Source organism: Pseudonaja textilis, chromosome 2 (assembly GCF_049901715.1).
Source record: "Pseudonaja textilis isolate UNSWEBS1 chromosome 2, rPseTex1.2, whole genome shotgun sequence".
Classification (NCBI taxonomy): Eukaryota; Metazoa; Chordata; class Lepidosauria; order Squamata; family Elapidae; genus Pseudonaja; species Pseudonaja textilis.
In genome coordinates, this window is record NC_141991.1 from 183622248 (window position 1) to 183640650 (window position 18403).

The following is an 18403-nucleotide window of genomic DNA, read 5'->3' on the forward strand; positions in this document are numbered from 1 at the left end:
GGCAAGAATGCAGGAACAGATCTTCACCCAAATGAACTAATTGTCTCCTGCAAAACCCCACTCTCCCTTCGCTCCTCTTTTATTCCCTATGAGGGGGCCATTCATCGTCCACCTGTAGCTTTACTCCTAACTCGATCCTTGTTCCTAAGCTGTTCCCTTCTTCTGGCAGCTCTGTGCATGCACACACTGGCAACAGGCTCCAGCTATCCTTCTGCTGATGTTCGACTCCAAAGGCAGCTGATAACTATCAGATGGCTGTGGCCCCATCTCTGCCTCTGACACAGAGCACTCATCAGAGCCTTCCCAAGACTCCAAGACTGGCCCATGTTCCTCCCCAACCTCCTCACTGTCCGAATCTGCTGCTTTGCTGGCTGCTGGCGGGCCACAACAGATAATGTCTCTCAGGCAACAGATGGTTTACTTGTATTCCATAGACTCCCTCCTTAGGAATTCACCTACCTACTCTGTCACTGTTTGGCAACACTGGGAGCAAAAGCAGGTACAGGCAACTATGGAGTCAAATCAGATTTAACAAGGACTAGAATTCATACTCTCCCAGTGCCTTTAACTACTATGTCAGAGTATATTCATGAACTGGAATAGAGCATGGTAACAAGGTCAGGCTGTTCATTAATAGGCATAGCAGCTAAGTCAGCCAATGAGGACTGTTTGGAAATTGAAACTAGAAGTAGCCTAGGTGTGGCTCTATATTAAGCTCTGAGTCTGCCTATTGACAATGAAACTGCTTCTTTCCTCTGCTGTGTGTCTTGCTTGCCTGCTGAACTAAAGTGAAATTGTTTCTGAGCTCCTGAGTTGCTGTTCTGCTCTGAACCTGTAACATGCCTGCTTCAAGTTTGCTCCATGTTGGAGAAATCTACAGCTGGTTTTGTAAAATTTACTTTATGTGTTGTAAAGAAGTTAAATGAAGCCTCAGCCATCTCTGTTTACTTTTCTGGTGCTTGAATTTATGTTGCAATACTCTGAACGTACTACCCCAGGTCAGTAGTGGGATCGAAATAATTTAACTGGTTCGCCCAGGGTCAGGTTGGCTGTCATGGGTGACATGGCCCATCATCATCCTCCAGTTCTGCCGCACATGCAGGATGAGCCTCCCGCACTGGCCAACCTGTCCCTCGGCAAACCAGTTGTTAAATTATCCACCCCGCCCACCCCCCCAGCTATCAAAGTGGATCCTGGATGCTGTGCTGCAGGGGAGAAATGGGCAATGGAGCGGCCAGTCTGAGGGAAAGAGAAAGAGCAAGGCAAAAAAAAATGAGGGAAAGTGGCATTCTCCTTCCTTTGCACCAGCCGCTCTGCGGCCCATTTCTCCATTGCAGCTCAGTGCCCAGGATTCACTTTGATAGCCAGGTGGGGGTGGTGGGGGTGGTGGCTGTAAGTTAACAACCAGTTCATCTGAACTGGTGTGAAATGGCTGAATCCCACCATTGCCCCAGGTTGATACTTTTATTACACCGCGTTTAACTAAGATTGGTAATAATGATAATTAAGAATGGTGCTATTTATTTCCAAGCAAGAACAAACTTATCTTTTCAAAGACAAGTTCTGAACAAGTGAAAATTGCTGAGCATTTATAATTTAAAAAAATGGACATGTAGAAAATAGTACTTTAAGTTAAGGTAAGACGCAAACAAATTTGTTGAGTGACTTAAATAAAACCTAACTCATAAGATAGGAGGAACTCTCTCCAGATAAAGGAAAATAGACTAAGTTAAAGTGCTGTTCAAATGAATAACAAACTAAATCCTTAATATCCAAGGTCAGAAACTTATTTTTTTACTGAATTACAAAAACAAAAATGTTCATGATTTTACCAACAATAGTAATAATAATAATAATAATAATAATAATAATAATAATAATAATAAGTAGTAGTAGTAGTAGTAGTAGTAGTAGTAGTAGTAGTAGTTGACTGACATATTCACTCAGAGGCATCCCATGCTAATATTTTTATTTTAAGATTTTTTTAATGGAAAGTATAAGTCCCTACTTTTTAAAGTTTTTTAAAAAATAAACAGTACAATAAATATAACAGTTTCCATTGTCGCAATTTTCAGCTTTATTGCTAAGCATGCATTTTGATTTCATTTTTTAATGGAGTAGAAGTAATCATTTAAGAAATCATTCTGGACAGGAAGTTGTACGTTTTGATGCTCTTTCCACTCCTCTTTCACATCTACATGAAGCTGCTGGGTGAGCTCATCTGTCATTATGGCGTGAGATATCATCACTATGTTGATGATATCTAACACTTTTCTGTTCCTGGCAAATTAAGCAATGCCGATGCCTTTTCCCAGTGCCTGGAGGCTATGAGGGCCTAGATGGGGAACAACAAAATTCAACTAAACCCTGGCAAGACTGAGGCTCTTGGTTTTGGGGCCTGCCAGTTCAGAAATCATACCATCTCTGCTATCACAATAGATCTGCTCCTGTTGTAACGTCCAGCTAATTCTATAACAAAATCCTATTTGTGGCAATACCTGTATTTCCCTCAGATCTTTGTCATGAAGATTTTGCAACGGATCAATGAAATTCTGCTTCACATTAATATCCAAAGCATCCTTCACCTCAGACAGCTCCCTCATAGCTTCTCCAACATCACCTAAAGCTGGGCCTAAAAAGAAAACAACAACAACAACCCAGAAATGCTTTTATTTTAATTTAAATTGATCCAAGAATATTTTTTCTCCATCTCCAAACAAAAACAAAAAATCTGCCTGGAAAATTCGTCCCTGTCCTCAGTGATATCATCAGACCACTGGATATTGCTCTCCAATAATAAATAGGATAATGTCCCCCCTATAAAGTATTGCTTGCCTCATATTCAGAGCATACATTTGCTCCAAATGATTATCCAAGACTTCAGTAGTGAATTAGAGATGTGCTAAAAGTTGGCTGATCAGTGAACTGAACGGATTGGTCTGTTTCACCTAGAATATCGTGTCTGGAACACCATGAACAGCTTCTGGTTTAGAGAATTTACTTTTAAAACTGATGAACTGTGCCCAAGACAGAAAGTGGGAAGGAAGAGATTTAGCACGGTCTGAAAGCAAATAGAATATTCCTGAGTGTTCCAGAACATTCCATTCTTAGTTGACAAATTCTGCACATGCTTTTGGTAAAGACTTAATTAAAAAACATAACTTTTCATTTCCCAAAAGCTACTGGACAAGGCCAACGGAGGAATCTAAACAAAAAGTAAATACAGTATAATCACTGCCCTTTGAATTGAGTACTGTGTGTATGATTGGAGCTTTAATCCCAATGCACTGGACTGCAAACAAGAGAAACTTCTGGCATATCAAAGCAAGAAAATGAACACTCCAGTAAGGTTTCTGGTATCTGCGGCCTGATATTGGCAAAATCCAATCAAAGTTTTATTACTTTTAAAAGCAGGAACACAACAAAGCCAACGTTACCAAAATTGCAGTCGTCTCCAAGTTCTCTCCCAAATTTTAGCATGGCATCTGCAAGCAGAGCTTCAGCCTGAGGATACCCCGGTCCTTTTTCTTGGCCTCTAATTTTAGACATGGTGTTGAGCATGCTGAGTTTGGCTCTGGAGGCTACAAGCAGAGAGGAAACTAATCAGCAGAGACAATAAACCAGGCAGATGGGAAACTGAATCATGCCTGTAAATGACACAAAAACTCACATAAAAGATCTCAGAAAACATTCTTAAGCCATGGGGGAATTTAGTTTCCTTCTAAGTAGGCATGACAGCACTCTTCAGACCCAGAAATGGATAAGTTTTTTTATAATGGTGGTAACTTAAGAGCATACATTGGAAAAAAAGGTTGATGGAAACAACTATGGTGCTACCACTGTCTCTCCTCCCTCCCCGCCCCATGTCCAGAATAGCTATGGAAGCTTCATAACTGTTCCTGGTTGTTTTACAGTATTTCGTTTTTCCCATCGGGATACTGTTGAATTTCAAAACTCATCTCATGGGTATGTCTACCAGGGAAACAGAAAGAGCTGAATCTCTTTCCTTATCATAGAATAAAAAGATGGTGATAAACTTGGAGACCTTAATGCTAAATCAATGAGACTAATCAATGAAATTCTGCTTCACATTCATATCCAGAGCTAATGCTAAATGCTAAACCGTGCAGAAGCTTCCATATTTTAGCTCCAACATCATGAGAATATGAAGAGCTGTTGCCAGGCATGTATGGTTTGTCTTCTAATCACCTTTCTGGTATCCTTTATAGACCTTTAAACTATACTTTTCATCATCAGTTTGCCATTAAAATGGGATTTGAGGGTTGAAAATGAACAACGTCAGTGAAGAGAATTCTGATTATAAAGGAAGAGTTTATTTACACCTCTCCTCCTTGCAGCAGTTCTCACAATTCCTTGTTGCATTGTGGAGTAGGACAATGGTGGAATAGGGAATTTCCAGGAGAAAAGTGGGAATTCTTGGCTGCTGGGTTACTTTTGCATGGTAAGTGCCTTCTCGTGTAAGAACAATCTAGATTCGAGAGAATGTTGATTACAATCGTCAAATCATATACGATTCAACATGGAAGTAAGGAAACTTTTCCTGACAGTGAGAACAATTAATCAGTGGAACAACTTGCCCTGCAGTTGTGGAACCTCCATTGCTGGAGGTTTTTGAAGAAAAGATTAGACAGCCATTTGTTCAGGATGGAACGAAATCTCCTGTCATGGGCAGGAGGTGGGACTAGAAGACCTTTCCAGGTTCTATGATTCTTTCTTATGGTCTTTCCAGTAAAAAAGACAGATAGTTTGATACAGCAATTTGCTATTGAGAAAAGAAAAAAACAACAACGGTATAATAAAATGCCACGTCTAATTAAAAGTTCTGCACAATTGTATAACTTGCTGAAGAAATTTGGCCACCTGCTACGTGTGTGTGGGGTTAGCATATAAAATTTATCAGTTGATCCTCATATTTGGAAATCGTTGGGGCAAGCCTCCTGGGACATCACAACCAGGACACTATACGTGGCCATGATTGTAGTCGTCAAAATATTGATACACTTAGAGAAACCTAAGTGAAAAATATTTCTTTTTTTTTTTCAGACAGAAGACATTAAGGAAAGAACGATGCGTCTACATCACCTTGCTTGTAGAACCAGGAAGCACGCATCTTTGCTAGCCATCATTGAAACAAATGCAATATGACTGTATCAACTATCAGCAACTTATGTTAAGGTCTTCAGAAAGAAATGAGACTGATTCAGATGTTCTTCTGTGTAATGCATTTGATGGACTCCAAAGTTTTATTACTTCACAAGGTATTAAAGTCTCCTAATCCAACTTTTTCTCCACTAATTTTGCCTTCATGCGTTTTTCATTCAGAATTTGACTTCTATTTTGTCCAGGCTGATCTTAAACATAACTTAGATATCAATATTATTGAGACCATGACCCTCTTGCAGGTAATGGCAACATAAACATACTCTGACAACGGGGTGTTATTTTGGGGTCCTATTGCTATGGTATTGCCTTCCCTAAATCCCTAGACTATGAATAAGACAAGCTTAAGTTGTCCTTAGTTCTTCTAGTTAAAGTAATTTTTTTTTCTTTTCACACAATATCCTAGGAGAATCTCAAGGTATATAAAATTTATTTAATGGACTGCAATTGATGATGGTGGTGACCGGGAACAGAAGCAACAGACAGGGAATTGGAATTAGCCATGAAGAAAACAAATTTTCCACTGGTTTTATTTTCTGTTGATTCAAGGATGGGTGGATAGCACTGCAATTCAACAGTGGGAAAGGCTTTGCGGCAAAACAAAGGTAAAACACAAGAGTAAGACAACTTCTTGTGTGTGTCCAATATGGTCATAACTGTTTAAACTTGAAAAGTATCCCGAATACTGCATTTATGATAAATGTGGGGGGGAAAACAGAGTTAAGCTGTGCCCTTGCTTTCTGCAATCTCATTCTTAAGAGAAAATTGTTTAAATACAGTTACAGTTATCATCCTTCAAGTGAAATCATGACTTTCCTTTGTCAAGTATTTTGTTATGAGACAGACAAAAATAGCAAATAAGAATTTGGAAAACTCATGCAGAAGAGACCAGGCCAAACCTGTCAAGACTGCATTCTGCATATCTGTGTGTGTGTTGGTGTGTGTGTGTGTTTGTGTGTGTGTGAAATGAGCCGAGATCTTTGTAACTTATTCTTTGTGACCTGTCTGCAATGACCTATAAATTCAAACCTTCTCTGATTCAAGTTGAACTAGACATACCTGGATTGGGTTGAAGATATTCGATTGTCTTTGCCATTATTTCCACCACGGCCCTACTGGTGACATCCACTTTCTGCAATTACAAAATGAAAGGGAAGGGAAGAATCCCCAAATAAGAATGGAAATATTAAATCCAACACCCTTGTTATTTCTTCTTCCACAGCTCTGTCCTTGGGACGCCCTGTTGTGTCATTGTTTCAGAGATACTTCTTTACCGCAAAACAGAAACAGATGGGCAAAAAAGCAATGAGAGTGGGAGCAACTTCCTGCTAGCTTCCGCCCTTGAGTTTCTTTGTGTGAAGCTGGCAGGGAGTATCCTTCCTTCCTTCCTTCCTTCCTTCCTTCCTTCCTTCCTTCCTTCCTTCCTTCCTTCCTTCCTTCCCTCCCTCCTTCCTTCCTTCCTTCCTTCCTTCCTTCCTTCCTTCCGATGTGGTTCTCTTCTTTCCCTATTGCATGATCACTGCCCTCGTTCTAAGGCCTTCATCCCACTTCTCCCACTCTTGTTTTTCTGCTTTTACCCTGAAAGGAAGGAACATGGTCCGTATGTGTATAGCTGAGAAAGACTGATTGGATGCAGATGGAAGACCAATTGATTTTATAAGGGGGTACTTTAGTTTATGGGCAATGATTTTTGATCGTTTCAGTTGATTATTGTTTTTTTAATTCTTGGCCCTCTTTTGGGCAAAAAGCACAATTTTCTTGCTTATTTATGTTACTGATTCAATTTTTAAGCAACTCAGAATGTTAAAAATTAATTAACCACAATAGTCAAAATAACATCTGCATACATACATAAAAGGTAAAGGTAAAGATTCCCTTTGCACATACGTGCTAGTCGTTTCCGGCTCTAGGGGGCGGTGCTCATCTCCGTTACAAAGCCGAAGAGCCAGTGCTGCCCGAAGATGTCTCAGTGGTCATGTGGCCAGCATGACAAAATACCAAAGGCGTACAGAACGCTGTTACCTTCCCACCCAAGTGATGCCTGTTTTTCTACGTGCATTTTTACATGCTTTTGAACTGCTAGGTTGGCAGAAGCTGGGACAAGGAATGGGAGCTCACTCCATTTGAACCATTGAACCGCTGACCTTTCTGATTGACAAGCTCAGCAACTTAGCCACTGAGCGACCCCATCCCTATACATACATACGTACATATGCACAAACCCACATAAAGTTAAAAACCCTATACAATGTCCGCCACAACCCGGCATTGACAACTTCAATTGAAGTTGAAACTTTTGAAATTGAAAAGTAGAATCTGAGCCTCTTTGGTCAAGTGGTTAAGACACCAGGCTAGAAACCAGGAGGCTGGGAGTTCAAGTCCTACCTTAAGCATAAAAGACATCTTGGATGACTTTGGATCAGTCCTCTCAGCCCAACCCAACTCACAGGGTGGTTATTGTGAGGAAGATAGAAGGAGAAAGGAGTACTAAATAAGTTACTGCCTTAAGTTATTTTTTTTTTATAAATAATAAGGGTGAAAGCAAACAAATCTACCACCCCTAATCTTTAGGACTTTTTTTCAGCTGGAGTTGGCAATGTCGGGCTGACAAAATCAAGAGGTAGGCATCACACTTTAATTTAATCTGTGTGTGTGTGTGTGTGTGTGTGTGTGTGTGTGTGTGTTCACACATGCACCTGTACATGCATGTGTGTGTCTATAGCTATGCATTCTGCTGTTTTGATTTTTGTGAGGGCTTGGTTTAAATTAAGAGATACCTTCCTTTCAGAGTAATAGGACGTTTGGGACATCATTATTCTGAGTTACTAGCAAAGAAAATGAGGGACCTCTTCCTTCTCCCCTCCCCTCTCCCATCTGCTAAGGCTTCTATTAGATTTTGCAACACAGAACAGGCTAAAACTTCTCCATCTTATGGAGCGAGCAAAAGGAATCATCTCCTTTCCATTCCTTTCTTCCCCTCCCTCCCCGCACCCCTTCTCAGAAGCCATGCTGCAGGCTGACGGTGCCATCCTAACCACCAACGTCTTGAAATCTTGCTCGTTTTCTGCCCTTTGAAGCCCGTTCCTCTATTAAAAATGCATCTAGTCCGTTAATATTTCAGATTGATTTCCCCAGACATCCAGAACTGAGGTATGGGGGAGGAGGGGGGAGGGTGAGCTGCTGACAGTTTGAACAGAGATCTGAAAACAGCCCTAATGCTCTTGGCTTGGCTATCCCCATTAATGACATCTCTAGCCGCTTCTTTTCATGTGCAGCTGCCCTGCTGCACACTCACGGATATTCTCTCACATTATGAATTCCCGCTACACGCCCACCTTTTATTTGTTCACCCACCTGCTTGTTGCCAGATGACAAGAAGCTCTTTGGGAGCCTGGGAGTAATTAAAGTTTATTACATGTCATTACAATGCTTAGCATTGACAAGCACTGGCCTAATTGAGGTCTGCGAGCACCAGCATAAAATGGAAAGGCCTTGACCATAAAATCAGAATGAATAAGGGCAGCTTCAAAGTGTGGATTCTGCTGTAGCTTTTTGGGCTAGATTTGGGCAAGAATTATCTTTAATGAAATGGGATAATGTCTCATTAATTAATTTACTGTATATCTTTATATGAAACCACCAATTAATTTATTTATTAGGGGTAAGTATATGTATGTGCATACACACACATACATTCCCACCTTTTTCAAAGACAAAAATGATCGCATCTGCTAAATCCTTGCAGCCATTCTGTAAGTTAGATTAAGCCAAGAATCACCCACTTGCATAAGGAGGCTGTGAACATGTATCCCTTCACAGTTATACTGTTTTCCCAAAAATACGACCTACCCCGAAAGCAAGACCTAGCTTGACCTAGCTGTGCTCAATAAAAGCCCTACCCCCAAATAAGGTCCCACACACTCCAGAGTGGATGCGTAAAAATTAAGCTAGAGTGGGGATGGGTGTGTGTGGAGGTGCCCTACTACTTACCTGTGGACAGTTGTAGCCAGGCCTCGCACACCCCGACACCTGCCTTGCCGGCCCATTTCTTCTGCAGCCGGGAAGGCTGGCAAGGCTTTCCTGAAGGCCTTTGTAGCTGATAACAAAGCTCTGTTATCAGCTGCACAGGCCTTCAGGAAAGGATTGCCGGTCGCCGAAGAAGTTCCTGAAGGCCTTTGACAGTGAAAAGGAGGCCACGAGCAACATGTGCAAGTTAAGTTAGTTAGTGGATGACATCCCCCCAAAATAAGACCTGGTGCCTTTTTTGGTGGGAAAAAACTATTAAGACAGGTTCTTATTTTGGGGGAAACATAGTACTTCTCAGTGTTATTGATTGTATGAAGACCGAGTAAGAACAAAAGGCAAAATGGAGACGGACCCTACAATCATCTATTTAAAATGGAAGAAGCCTTTTAGTTTAAGAGATTCCAACCACAGCTATAAAATATCGGGAGGAAATTAAAAAGATACCAACAGCAAGTTCCGTCCATAAAGCTTTAGAACATCATGCTATAAAACCGCGTCCAAACAATTGTGATTTAAATACATATTTCCATTTCATAAGTATTTATTAAAAGTGCAAAAGGCAGCTGGGAGAAGGCTCATACTTAGGATCAATTGAGGGCTTTGTTCCTAGCGAAAGCCCTCCATTTTTAAAAATGTGCCATGCCACGACTACATTGGTTCTGCAGCCATCGCTTTCATATTTTTTTTGTTCACCTTTTGTACACACAGCTTTTGTAGATGGATTTTGAAGAACTCCCTAGATTTCCTGGCATAACTTCCAAACCTGAATATTGTCTGCCCACTGTCATTTTTGAATAGAACTATTCAAAGCAAAAATGTCCTGTTTCTCCCCCCACCCCACCCCACGCCCCCACCTTCCAAATCTGGCCAGCCTATTGTTTGTTGAACATTCTTGGATTGTTGTTTCCCAAGTCTTCGTTGCAAGGTAGGAGAACGGACTTCCTCCTTATGATGGTTAGGAACAATCAAACCTTTTATTAGAATAAGGTATATTTTTCAAGGAGGATGGTAAAAGGATTCTTCCATCTTACAATTTGCTATGCACCTGGCCTTGCAATTTCCTTCTTGGAGGAAGTATTCCTTGAATCATTGCTTTGCCTCTCCTCCTGAAGTTTGGCACAGCTTATTAGAACATGACGTACCTAATAATTTCCTCCTATCAGTGCAAGAATCACTTGACAACCCACCATTTTATTTAAAGTAGGGTTGACATAGAAAGAAGTATGGGCAACTGCTGGCAAATCTGGATGCCCTTTCCCAATCATCTCTTGAACTTTTAAACCAACCTTCTCCTGCCTAACGCAGTGGGACTGTAACTTCTAAGATGCAGCAGCGTGGGAATTGAGGATGAAGCCCCAACAGAATAATGGATAAAACTTCACTCTAGATGAGGAAGCTAATCTGATCTAGAGTAGCAGTTATGCTAATTATGTTGTCTAGCTATAGATAAGCAACCTAGGAAAGCGTAACATCCAAATGATACGTTCTTTGACAAAATATATAAAAACCCACTCGAGGAATGTTGCGGGAAGTTATACAAGAGCAATTAACTTCTGGACTCACCCTTTCCATTTCTTTGAAGTCTTCATCTAGCTTAGTTCCTTCTGCTCCACCAACTTTTTCACTCACTTTCTGCAATAAAAGGCAAAAAAAAAGAAAAAAAAATAGTTGATTTTTACTCCACATTTATTATAAATAACTCACAGTGAACATACACCACACTCCTTCCTCCTCCTTATTCACCATCATATATGTTTATAAAACTTTTCTGTGCAAAGCAGTGCAGACCAAATAAAATAGTTATAATGCTTTGATATATGCCTGCCTATTTGGGGTATTTTCAGAGGTGCTTTCCAAGCAGTCTTATTATTTCCAGAGAGGAAGGAATATTGGGGAATTATAAAAACAACACATCTTGAGGTCACGAAATTGGAAAAGGCTGTTCTGACTAATGATAAGGGGAATAAGGGGGGAAAAAATTCTGAAATTTTATCACATGGATGAGATTGCACTGGGACTTCTTTTAAACAAGGGTGTGACCGATTAAATATTGTGCAAAATCAACTGTTGGTCATGGCTGCCTAGGTGGTGCTATTGTTTAGAAAGTGAAATTAAGCAATTCTGCTAAATGATAACAGATCTCAAGAGGGAGTGGGGGAAAAAACTTTGCATTCTAAAAATGAAGACGTCTAAAACCAGAAACTTGTTCCTTTCAAAGGACAGTCTTGACAATTGCAATGATTTCCTCATTTTTAATAGTTATGAGTAAAATAAAAGGAATTCAATTAATTCAAAACAGATAATATAGAAGTTAAATGATTTTACACTGCTACAAGCACTTAATAAGTATTACTAAGGGATAGATAGATGATAGATAAACATACAAAACATTTGCTAGACCAATACTCAAATACAGCTCATCAGTCTGGAACCCACATTACATATCTGATATTAACACAATTGAAAAAGTCCAGAAATATTTCACAAGAAGAGTTCTCCATTCCTCTACTCGTTGCAGAATACCTTATGCCACCAAACTCGAAATTCTAGCCCTAGAAAACCTAGAATTACACCACCTTCGGTCCGATCTAAGTATAGTATATAAAATTATATATTGCAATGTCCTACCTGTCAATGAATACTTCAGCTTCAACCATAATAACACAAGAGCAAACAATAGATACAATCGCACCAAACTTGATTGCAGGAAATATGACTTCAGCAACAGAGTGGTCAATGTCTGGAATACTCTACCTGACTCTGTGGCTTCTTCCCCAAATCCCAAAAACTTTAACCTTAGACTGTCTACTATTGACCTTTCCTAAGAGGTCTGTAGGGGGCATGCATAAGCGTACCAACGTGTCTACTGTCCCTGTCCTATTATTTCTTTTATTTTTTTTTATTTTTCTTATATGTGTCCATGTATTCATAACTATGTTTTTACTTATACCTATTATAAGCAATTGACAAAAATAAAAAAAAATAAAAATAAAAAATGTTATAGACAGGTAGATGATAGACAGACAGACAGATAAATGAAATGACAGATAAATGGTAGATGATATAGATATGAATAGATGATACAGATGATGTAGATAGGTAGATAGAAGACACACATACTGTATATCTTCGTTCTCAAGCTTTACTTTGAAAGAGATTACTATTATAGGCAAGACTAGATACAAAGAACTCAGTAACAAACACTCAAGTCAATGCAGATCCAGAGGGGAAGTTGTTGATATTCAATTAGCATGCAATGATGAAGTATATTGCAACAGCAGACTCCTTCCCTTATCATATGTGCTCTTGATCACATGACTGCCTATAATGACACATTAGCTTATACTCACAATTCTACTTTTTCTTCAATCTGCAATGATTTCTTTATAGAATGTTCCAATTGATAACGGTGGTTGTAGTGTGTATGTTATAAATGCACCTAGGAACATGGGAATGGCCAAGCTCAATGCCAATATCCATCATCCTGCCAATCACCTAAATGACTTCTTTCTGTATCAGAGGTTGTGATACAATTACATAATCATTTTATTCGCTCAATGAGGCTTGTGCTGTCATTTTGATGACATTGTGGTTTGTTATGAACATTTGTGGCACAGGAACATATAGACTATTAGATAACCCTTGAGTCATTGTTTCTGAGATACTTCCTTACCAGATTACCCAATGCCTTCAACAATGGCAGAACTTCAGATAGACTTCCTTCATTGGAAAAGCTGAGATACATTTAGAGATGTATCTGTCTTGAAAGTAGCCCTTGTTGAACTGTATACCACAATGAAGAGTCAAACATGAACCTAAGAAATGCTTTCTGACATTTGGTATTATGATGTCTTAAATTGAATTATGATAATGTCTGTGGTAATATATCCATCATATTCTGCAAGTTCTTGTACAGCTTTGTAAGATCTGGGGGTATCACAAACGCTCCTCATGAGGGCAGTAGTGTCTTTATGATGAGAGTTTGATCCTGTTATCTGCAAAGCTCAGAGGACAGGAATGTGTGTGGGAGTTCACAGTACCTATCTGAGCCATTCCCATGGGACCTTGGTGCCCTGCTTTCTCACGGAAATTTATCACCTTCACCAAGGCCTAGCTAGATAATGTTGCTGAGCTAATGTTGAAGTCATTGTTTTGATTTTGTATTTGTATTTTCTTAATAAATACTGCTACTCGAGGGCTCTGGGGCTGGCAGTTGTTCAGACGTCTTCTCTGCGTCTCCCGTCATTTTTCAATTGCCAGTCCACCACAAGTGGTGACCCGACGTGATAGTTTGGAAGGCTATACGCTTTGGCGTGTTAGCTTGAAAGCTTACACGCTTCCCGCATCCTATACTCATCGTCGCGGACGTCGACTGGGCCCTCATCTTCTTCGCTGGACGGAGACAGATTCTTTTCGTGAGTATGGGGAAGGTCTCTCGAAAGCTCAGACAAAGCACCTTAGAGAAATGAGAGAGATCGCTGGGAATAGTTTTAAGTTTGGAGTTCATAGTAGAGGACATGAAGTAGGAAAGAAAGAAATTGAGGATTTATTACAGTATGTTTGGAAACATATTCCGTGTTATCCAGAGGGAGGTAGTATTAAAGTAGAGCGCTGGAGAAAGATAGGGAAATTTTTGCACGAGGAGCCTCGTGCCCTTCTTCAATTTTGTTAACCTGGAGGGTGGTTATGGATGCATTAGTTACGCATGAACAACCGCTCCTAGCACCCCCGAAGAAGGTTTGCCGCCTTACAATGCGGTACGTATATTGCCACCGACAGCACCTCCAGATAAATCCAGAGGGCTGTCAGGCACTGAAAATACTTTGTCAGAAGAGAAGAGTTTGCCTTTAAGAGTTCAAGTAGATGCAGTTACTGCAGCTATTCAAGAAGCAACAAATAGAGGGGAATTATCAGGAGATGATTTGGTAGATTTTGGAGTGGAGATTCAACTTAATCCAGTAGAAATTGGTGTAGATGCTGCTTTAAATCCACAGAGAATATGGAAGCCTCTGCCTCTTAAGATTTTAAAGGAAGTTAAGCAAGCAGCAAAAGAGTATGGTGTTAGATCGCCATACACTCAGGCATTGTTAGAAGCAGTTGGCTATGGAAATAAGATGATTCCAGCTGACTGGAGAGCTCTATTTAATATGATTCTAACTCCAGCTCAATATTTGGTGTTAGATCAGAAATGGAGACAGCTGGCAGTTCAAAGGGGAACAGCAAATGTTACTCCAGATCAGCTTTATGGATCTGGTAATTTTACAACAGTGGAATTACAGCGAGATGGAATGCCTGAGGAGGGGTTCATTCTTCTCCCACAGTTAATTTTTCAAGCCGTACGGACTCTCCCTGACGGCGAAGGTGGTGAGAAGACCTTTACTAACATCAAACAAGGAAACAATGAACCCTATGAAAATTTCATTAGCAGATTGAAAGTGGCTATTGAAAGGCAAATTGACAATCAATTTGCCCGGAATGAATTGCTTTTGAAGTTAGCGGTAGATCAGGCTAACGAGATTGCCAAAAGGTGGGGAGTCAGACTTTTAACATGGAGACTTTAGTTCTGGCTCTCCGGGCAGGAAATGCTAAAAGAAACTTTTTTCAATTGCGGGAAGCCTGGACATTTTAAAGCGCAATGTCGGGCTCCTGGGAGGTCAAAGTCAGCAAAATGAGAGATCAATGGGACAGGGTGTGACCTAAATCAGTAAATCAGCCTATATCAGATGCTCCTACAGTTTTTACTGATGGAGGAAAAATTTTTTTTGGTGCTTGTGTTTGGAAAGATAAATCTGGAATTTGGCATACAAAAGTGACATCAGAGCAGAAGTCTGCCCAGCAGGCAGAACTTGCTGCTGTGGTTTTGGCTTTTCAAAATTTTCAAAATCAGAATTTTAATCTAATAGTGGATTCTTTGTATGTATATAATTTGTTACCCTTTGTAGCAGGTTCTTATTTGTCTCCTGGAATATCACCTAATATTCTACGTTTGCTTTTGTTGTTGCAAGAATGTTTGGAGCAGCGTATGAATGTGTGTTTTATTGCTCATATCCGTAGTCATAGTAATTTACCTGGAATTTTATCACAAGGCAATGCCAAAGCTGACAGTGCTGTAACTTCAGTTCTCACTGTTCAGCCATGGGACAGCCATAGTTATTTTCATCAAAATGCTAAAGCGTTGGCACATCAATTCAAGCTTACTGCTGCAGAAGCTGCTGCCATAATTCAACAATGTCCAACATGTTCAAAGCAAGGCACGGCTATTCCTATGGGAGTCAACCCCAGGGGTTGAAACCCTCAATGATTTGGCAAATGGATGTTACTCAGTATCCATCATTTGCACCTTGGAAGTATATACATGTGACTGTGGATACTTATTCAGGATTTCTAATGGCTACTCCTCAAAGAGGTGAAGCGGTTAAACATGTCATCAATCATTGCATTAAGACATTTTCAGTCGCTGGTACGCCTCAAACTTTAAAAACAGACAATGGTGCGGCTTATCGGAGCACAGTCTTTGATCAGTTTTGCAAACAGTGGTCCGTGGAACATAAATTTGGAATTCCATACAATTCCACAGGACAAGCTATTGTGGAGCGTTATAATGGCACGCTCAAGAACATGTTAGCTAAATTAAATAAAAAAGGAGGAAGCTCCTGGGCTTCCGGCAATTCAAGATCATTTAAATCTTGCTTTGTATACTTTAAATTTTTAAATTTGTCTGGTAACCCCCCTGCGGCGCGGCCCAGCAGGCATTTTCTTCCCCTTCTACAGATGCAGTGAGGCCTCGAGTGTTGGTGCGATTCCTTCCGGATCCAGCATGGGTTCCCGCTGAGCTGATTACGTGGGGACGTGGTTATGCAGCAGTAGAACATCTTGGTCAAATTCGTTGGGTTCCTGGTCGATGTATCCGGCCTGATCATTCTAGCGCCTTCGCAGGTGCCAGTGAGGATGTTCCTGATTCTCAGGATGGCGTTCCTGTGGTTCCTGATTCCGTTCCTGATGTTCCTGATTCTCAGGATGGTGTTTCCGTGGTTCCTGATTCTCTTGATGCCGGCAGTCCAGGCGTGGCGCTGTGAAAGCTGGGAAAAGATGACTGCTTATCCGAGGTTATCAACTTGTATGCAGCAGGTTCCTTTGGGGAATCGGACTAAATTAATCTGCAAACAGCGGCATCTTTTGATTTTCCAGCACATTGGTCCTGGCATAAGGGTCAAGACATTCTTTACTCGGGACCTGATAAGGATATTATATCTTCAGCCTGTGCTACAACTCTGATTCTGTTTAATGTTTCTGTTTCAGACTATGGACAATATTGGTGTCAATTGGAGTTGCCTAAGTTACTTTACACAACTTCTTTTTCCATTCGTCTTATGCCTCCACGGACTCTAATACGGAGGCGGAGAGCTGCCATTATCTCAAAAACTAGAGACCTTGGTGATAATTTATGGAAGGAAAATTCTACATCAAGGACGTTCGGATGCAGCAAAGAGTTTAAATGTAACTAATTGTTAGCTTTGTATGCATGTACCCACCTTTTGGAATAGCTATGAACTATAGAGATATTCATATTTTAAATAATTTTACTGTTGCTATGTTTTATGATACTGTTGAGAATATTAAGATGTTAAATGAAGAAGTGTCTGAAATTCGCCAAATTACTTTATGCTTTAGATATAATGTTAGGAGTTTGTGCTTTTAATTCATTTACATTGTTGTGTTTTTATACATAATTATGAGCCTAACATTACAAGAACTGTTCATGATATGGAAGACCGCATAGCTAACACGAAGCAGGAAAGATGGCTTCAATAAGTCACTTTGGGCTTTGCTATGGGATTGGCTTCCTGACAGCTCATGGTTACGTTTATTGCTTCAATTAGTTGTAATAATTGTTATTACACTTATTATGTTATGTTGCTGTATTCAATGTATTCCTAATCTATTTCAAATGTGTGCCTCAGCCTTAAGTGTACGAAATCAAGTTTGCGAGGGAACTGTGTATTTTGCCACTGAAACACCCCCTATCTTTGAATAAATAAAAAAGGAGGGAATGTGGTAATATATCCATCATATTCTGCAAGTTCTTGTACAGCTTTGTAAGATCTGGGGGTATCACAAACGCTCCTCATGAGGGCAGTAGTGTCTTTATGATGAGAGTTTGATCCTGTTATCTGCAAAGCTCAGAGGACAGGAATGTGTGTGGGAGTTCACAGTACCTATCTGAGCCATTCCCATGGGACCTTTGGTGCCCTGCTTTCTCACGGGAAATTTATCACCTTCACCAAGGCCTAGCTAGATAATGTTGCTGAGCTAATGTTGAAGTCATTGTTTTGATTTTGTATTTGTATTTTCTTAATAAATACTGCTACTCGAGGGCTCTCGGGGCTGGCAGTTGTTCAGACGTCTTCTCTGCGTCTCCCGTCATTTTTTCAATTGCCAGTCCACCACAAATGTCTATGTCATAAACTGTTTTATAAAATTTACCCAATTCCAATTACGTGGAAATCGTGCGGTCCTGGATTTTAGATGCAGCCTGTAAGTTAGTCCACATGAGGTATCTTGTTTGAAAAAAAAAAACCTTATGGTGCACTGTTTCACCCAGTTAAAGGTTACAAGAATCAGAGTTTTAGTAGCATATAAAGTGCAGGTCGGAACACAGATATAACTAACAGTATAAAGAAGATGTCGGTGTTGAGCCAGGCTATAAGAAAGAGTTAAAGGAAGTACTTTCAAGTGCTATGAAATACAGTTCCTGGTATAAAAGGACTCATAACAATATGGGTAGAGTTAATTTAGAGACTAAGGAATCTTTGTGTGAGGCTGTAAATATGTGGAAATGGAAAATCTCAGTATATATATTAAATTAAAATAGAAAATAGTGATTCATTGCATGGCATCCTTTTCTATATCCTATATTTCAAGACAGCTCTGAGTTATGTAAAAGACCGCATAAAGCAATGTTTCTCAAATTCAAGATTACTGATCAAGTGAACAATGTTCTCATCAGTAAAAATGGCTCTAGTGAATCTTCCATTAATTACACGACAGAAGATCTGATTAAATACATTTTTGGAATCACTTTTTCACGCTGTTTAAAGCATATATCCTATAAGAGAAATTGAGCATTTATTTTTCTTTTAATAATGTTTCCAAAAATGAAAGTAATTTCACTTGTTGCTTTGCCATGTTTTTATAT

At 39.9% G+C, this 18403-nt stretch overlaps 1 protein-coding gene across 4 annotated transcripts in view; it reads right to left on the reverse strand.

Annotated features, from left to right (window-relative positions):
• Positions 1-18403, reverse strand: part of SH3GL2 (SH3 domain containing GRB2 like 2, endophilin A1) — a 93946-nt gene that overhangs the window by 11285 nt on the left and 64258 nt on the right. For all 4 annotated transcript variants that reach the window (XM_087926582.1, XM_087926583.1, XM_087926581.1 and 1 more), the window contains 4 exons: positions 10771-10839; positions 6241-6313; positions 3438-3581; positions 2499-2632 (listed from right to left, as the gene is read on the reverse strand). In XM_087926582.1, coding sequence (XP_087782708.1) covers positions 2499-2632; positions 3438-3581; positions 6241-6313; positions 10771-10779 — 360 coding nt within the window. In that variant the 5' untranslated portion in view covers positions 10780-10839. The remainder of the gene's footprint in view (positions 1-2498; positions 2633-3437; positions 3582-6240; positions 6314-10770; positions 10840-18403) is intronic.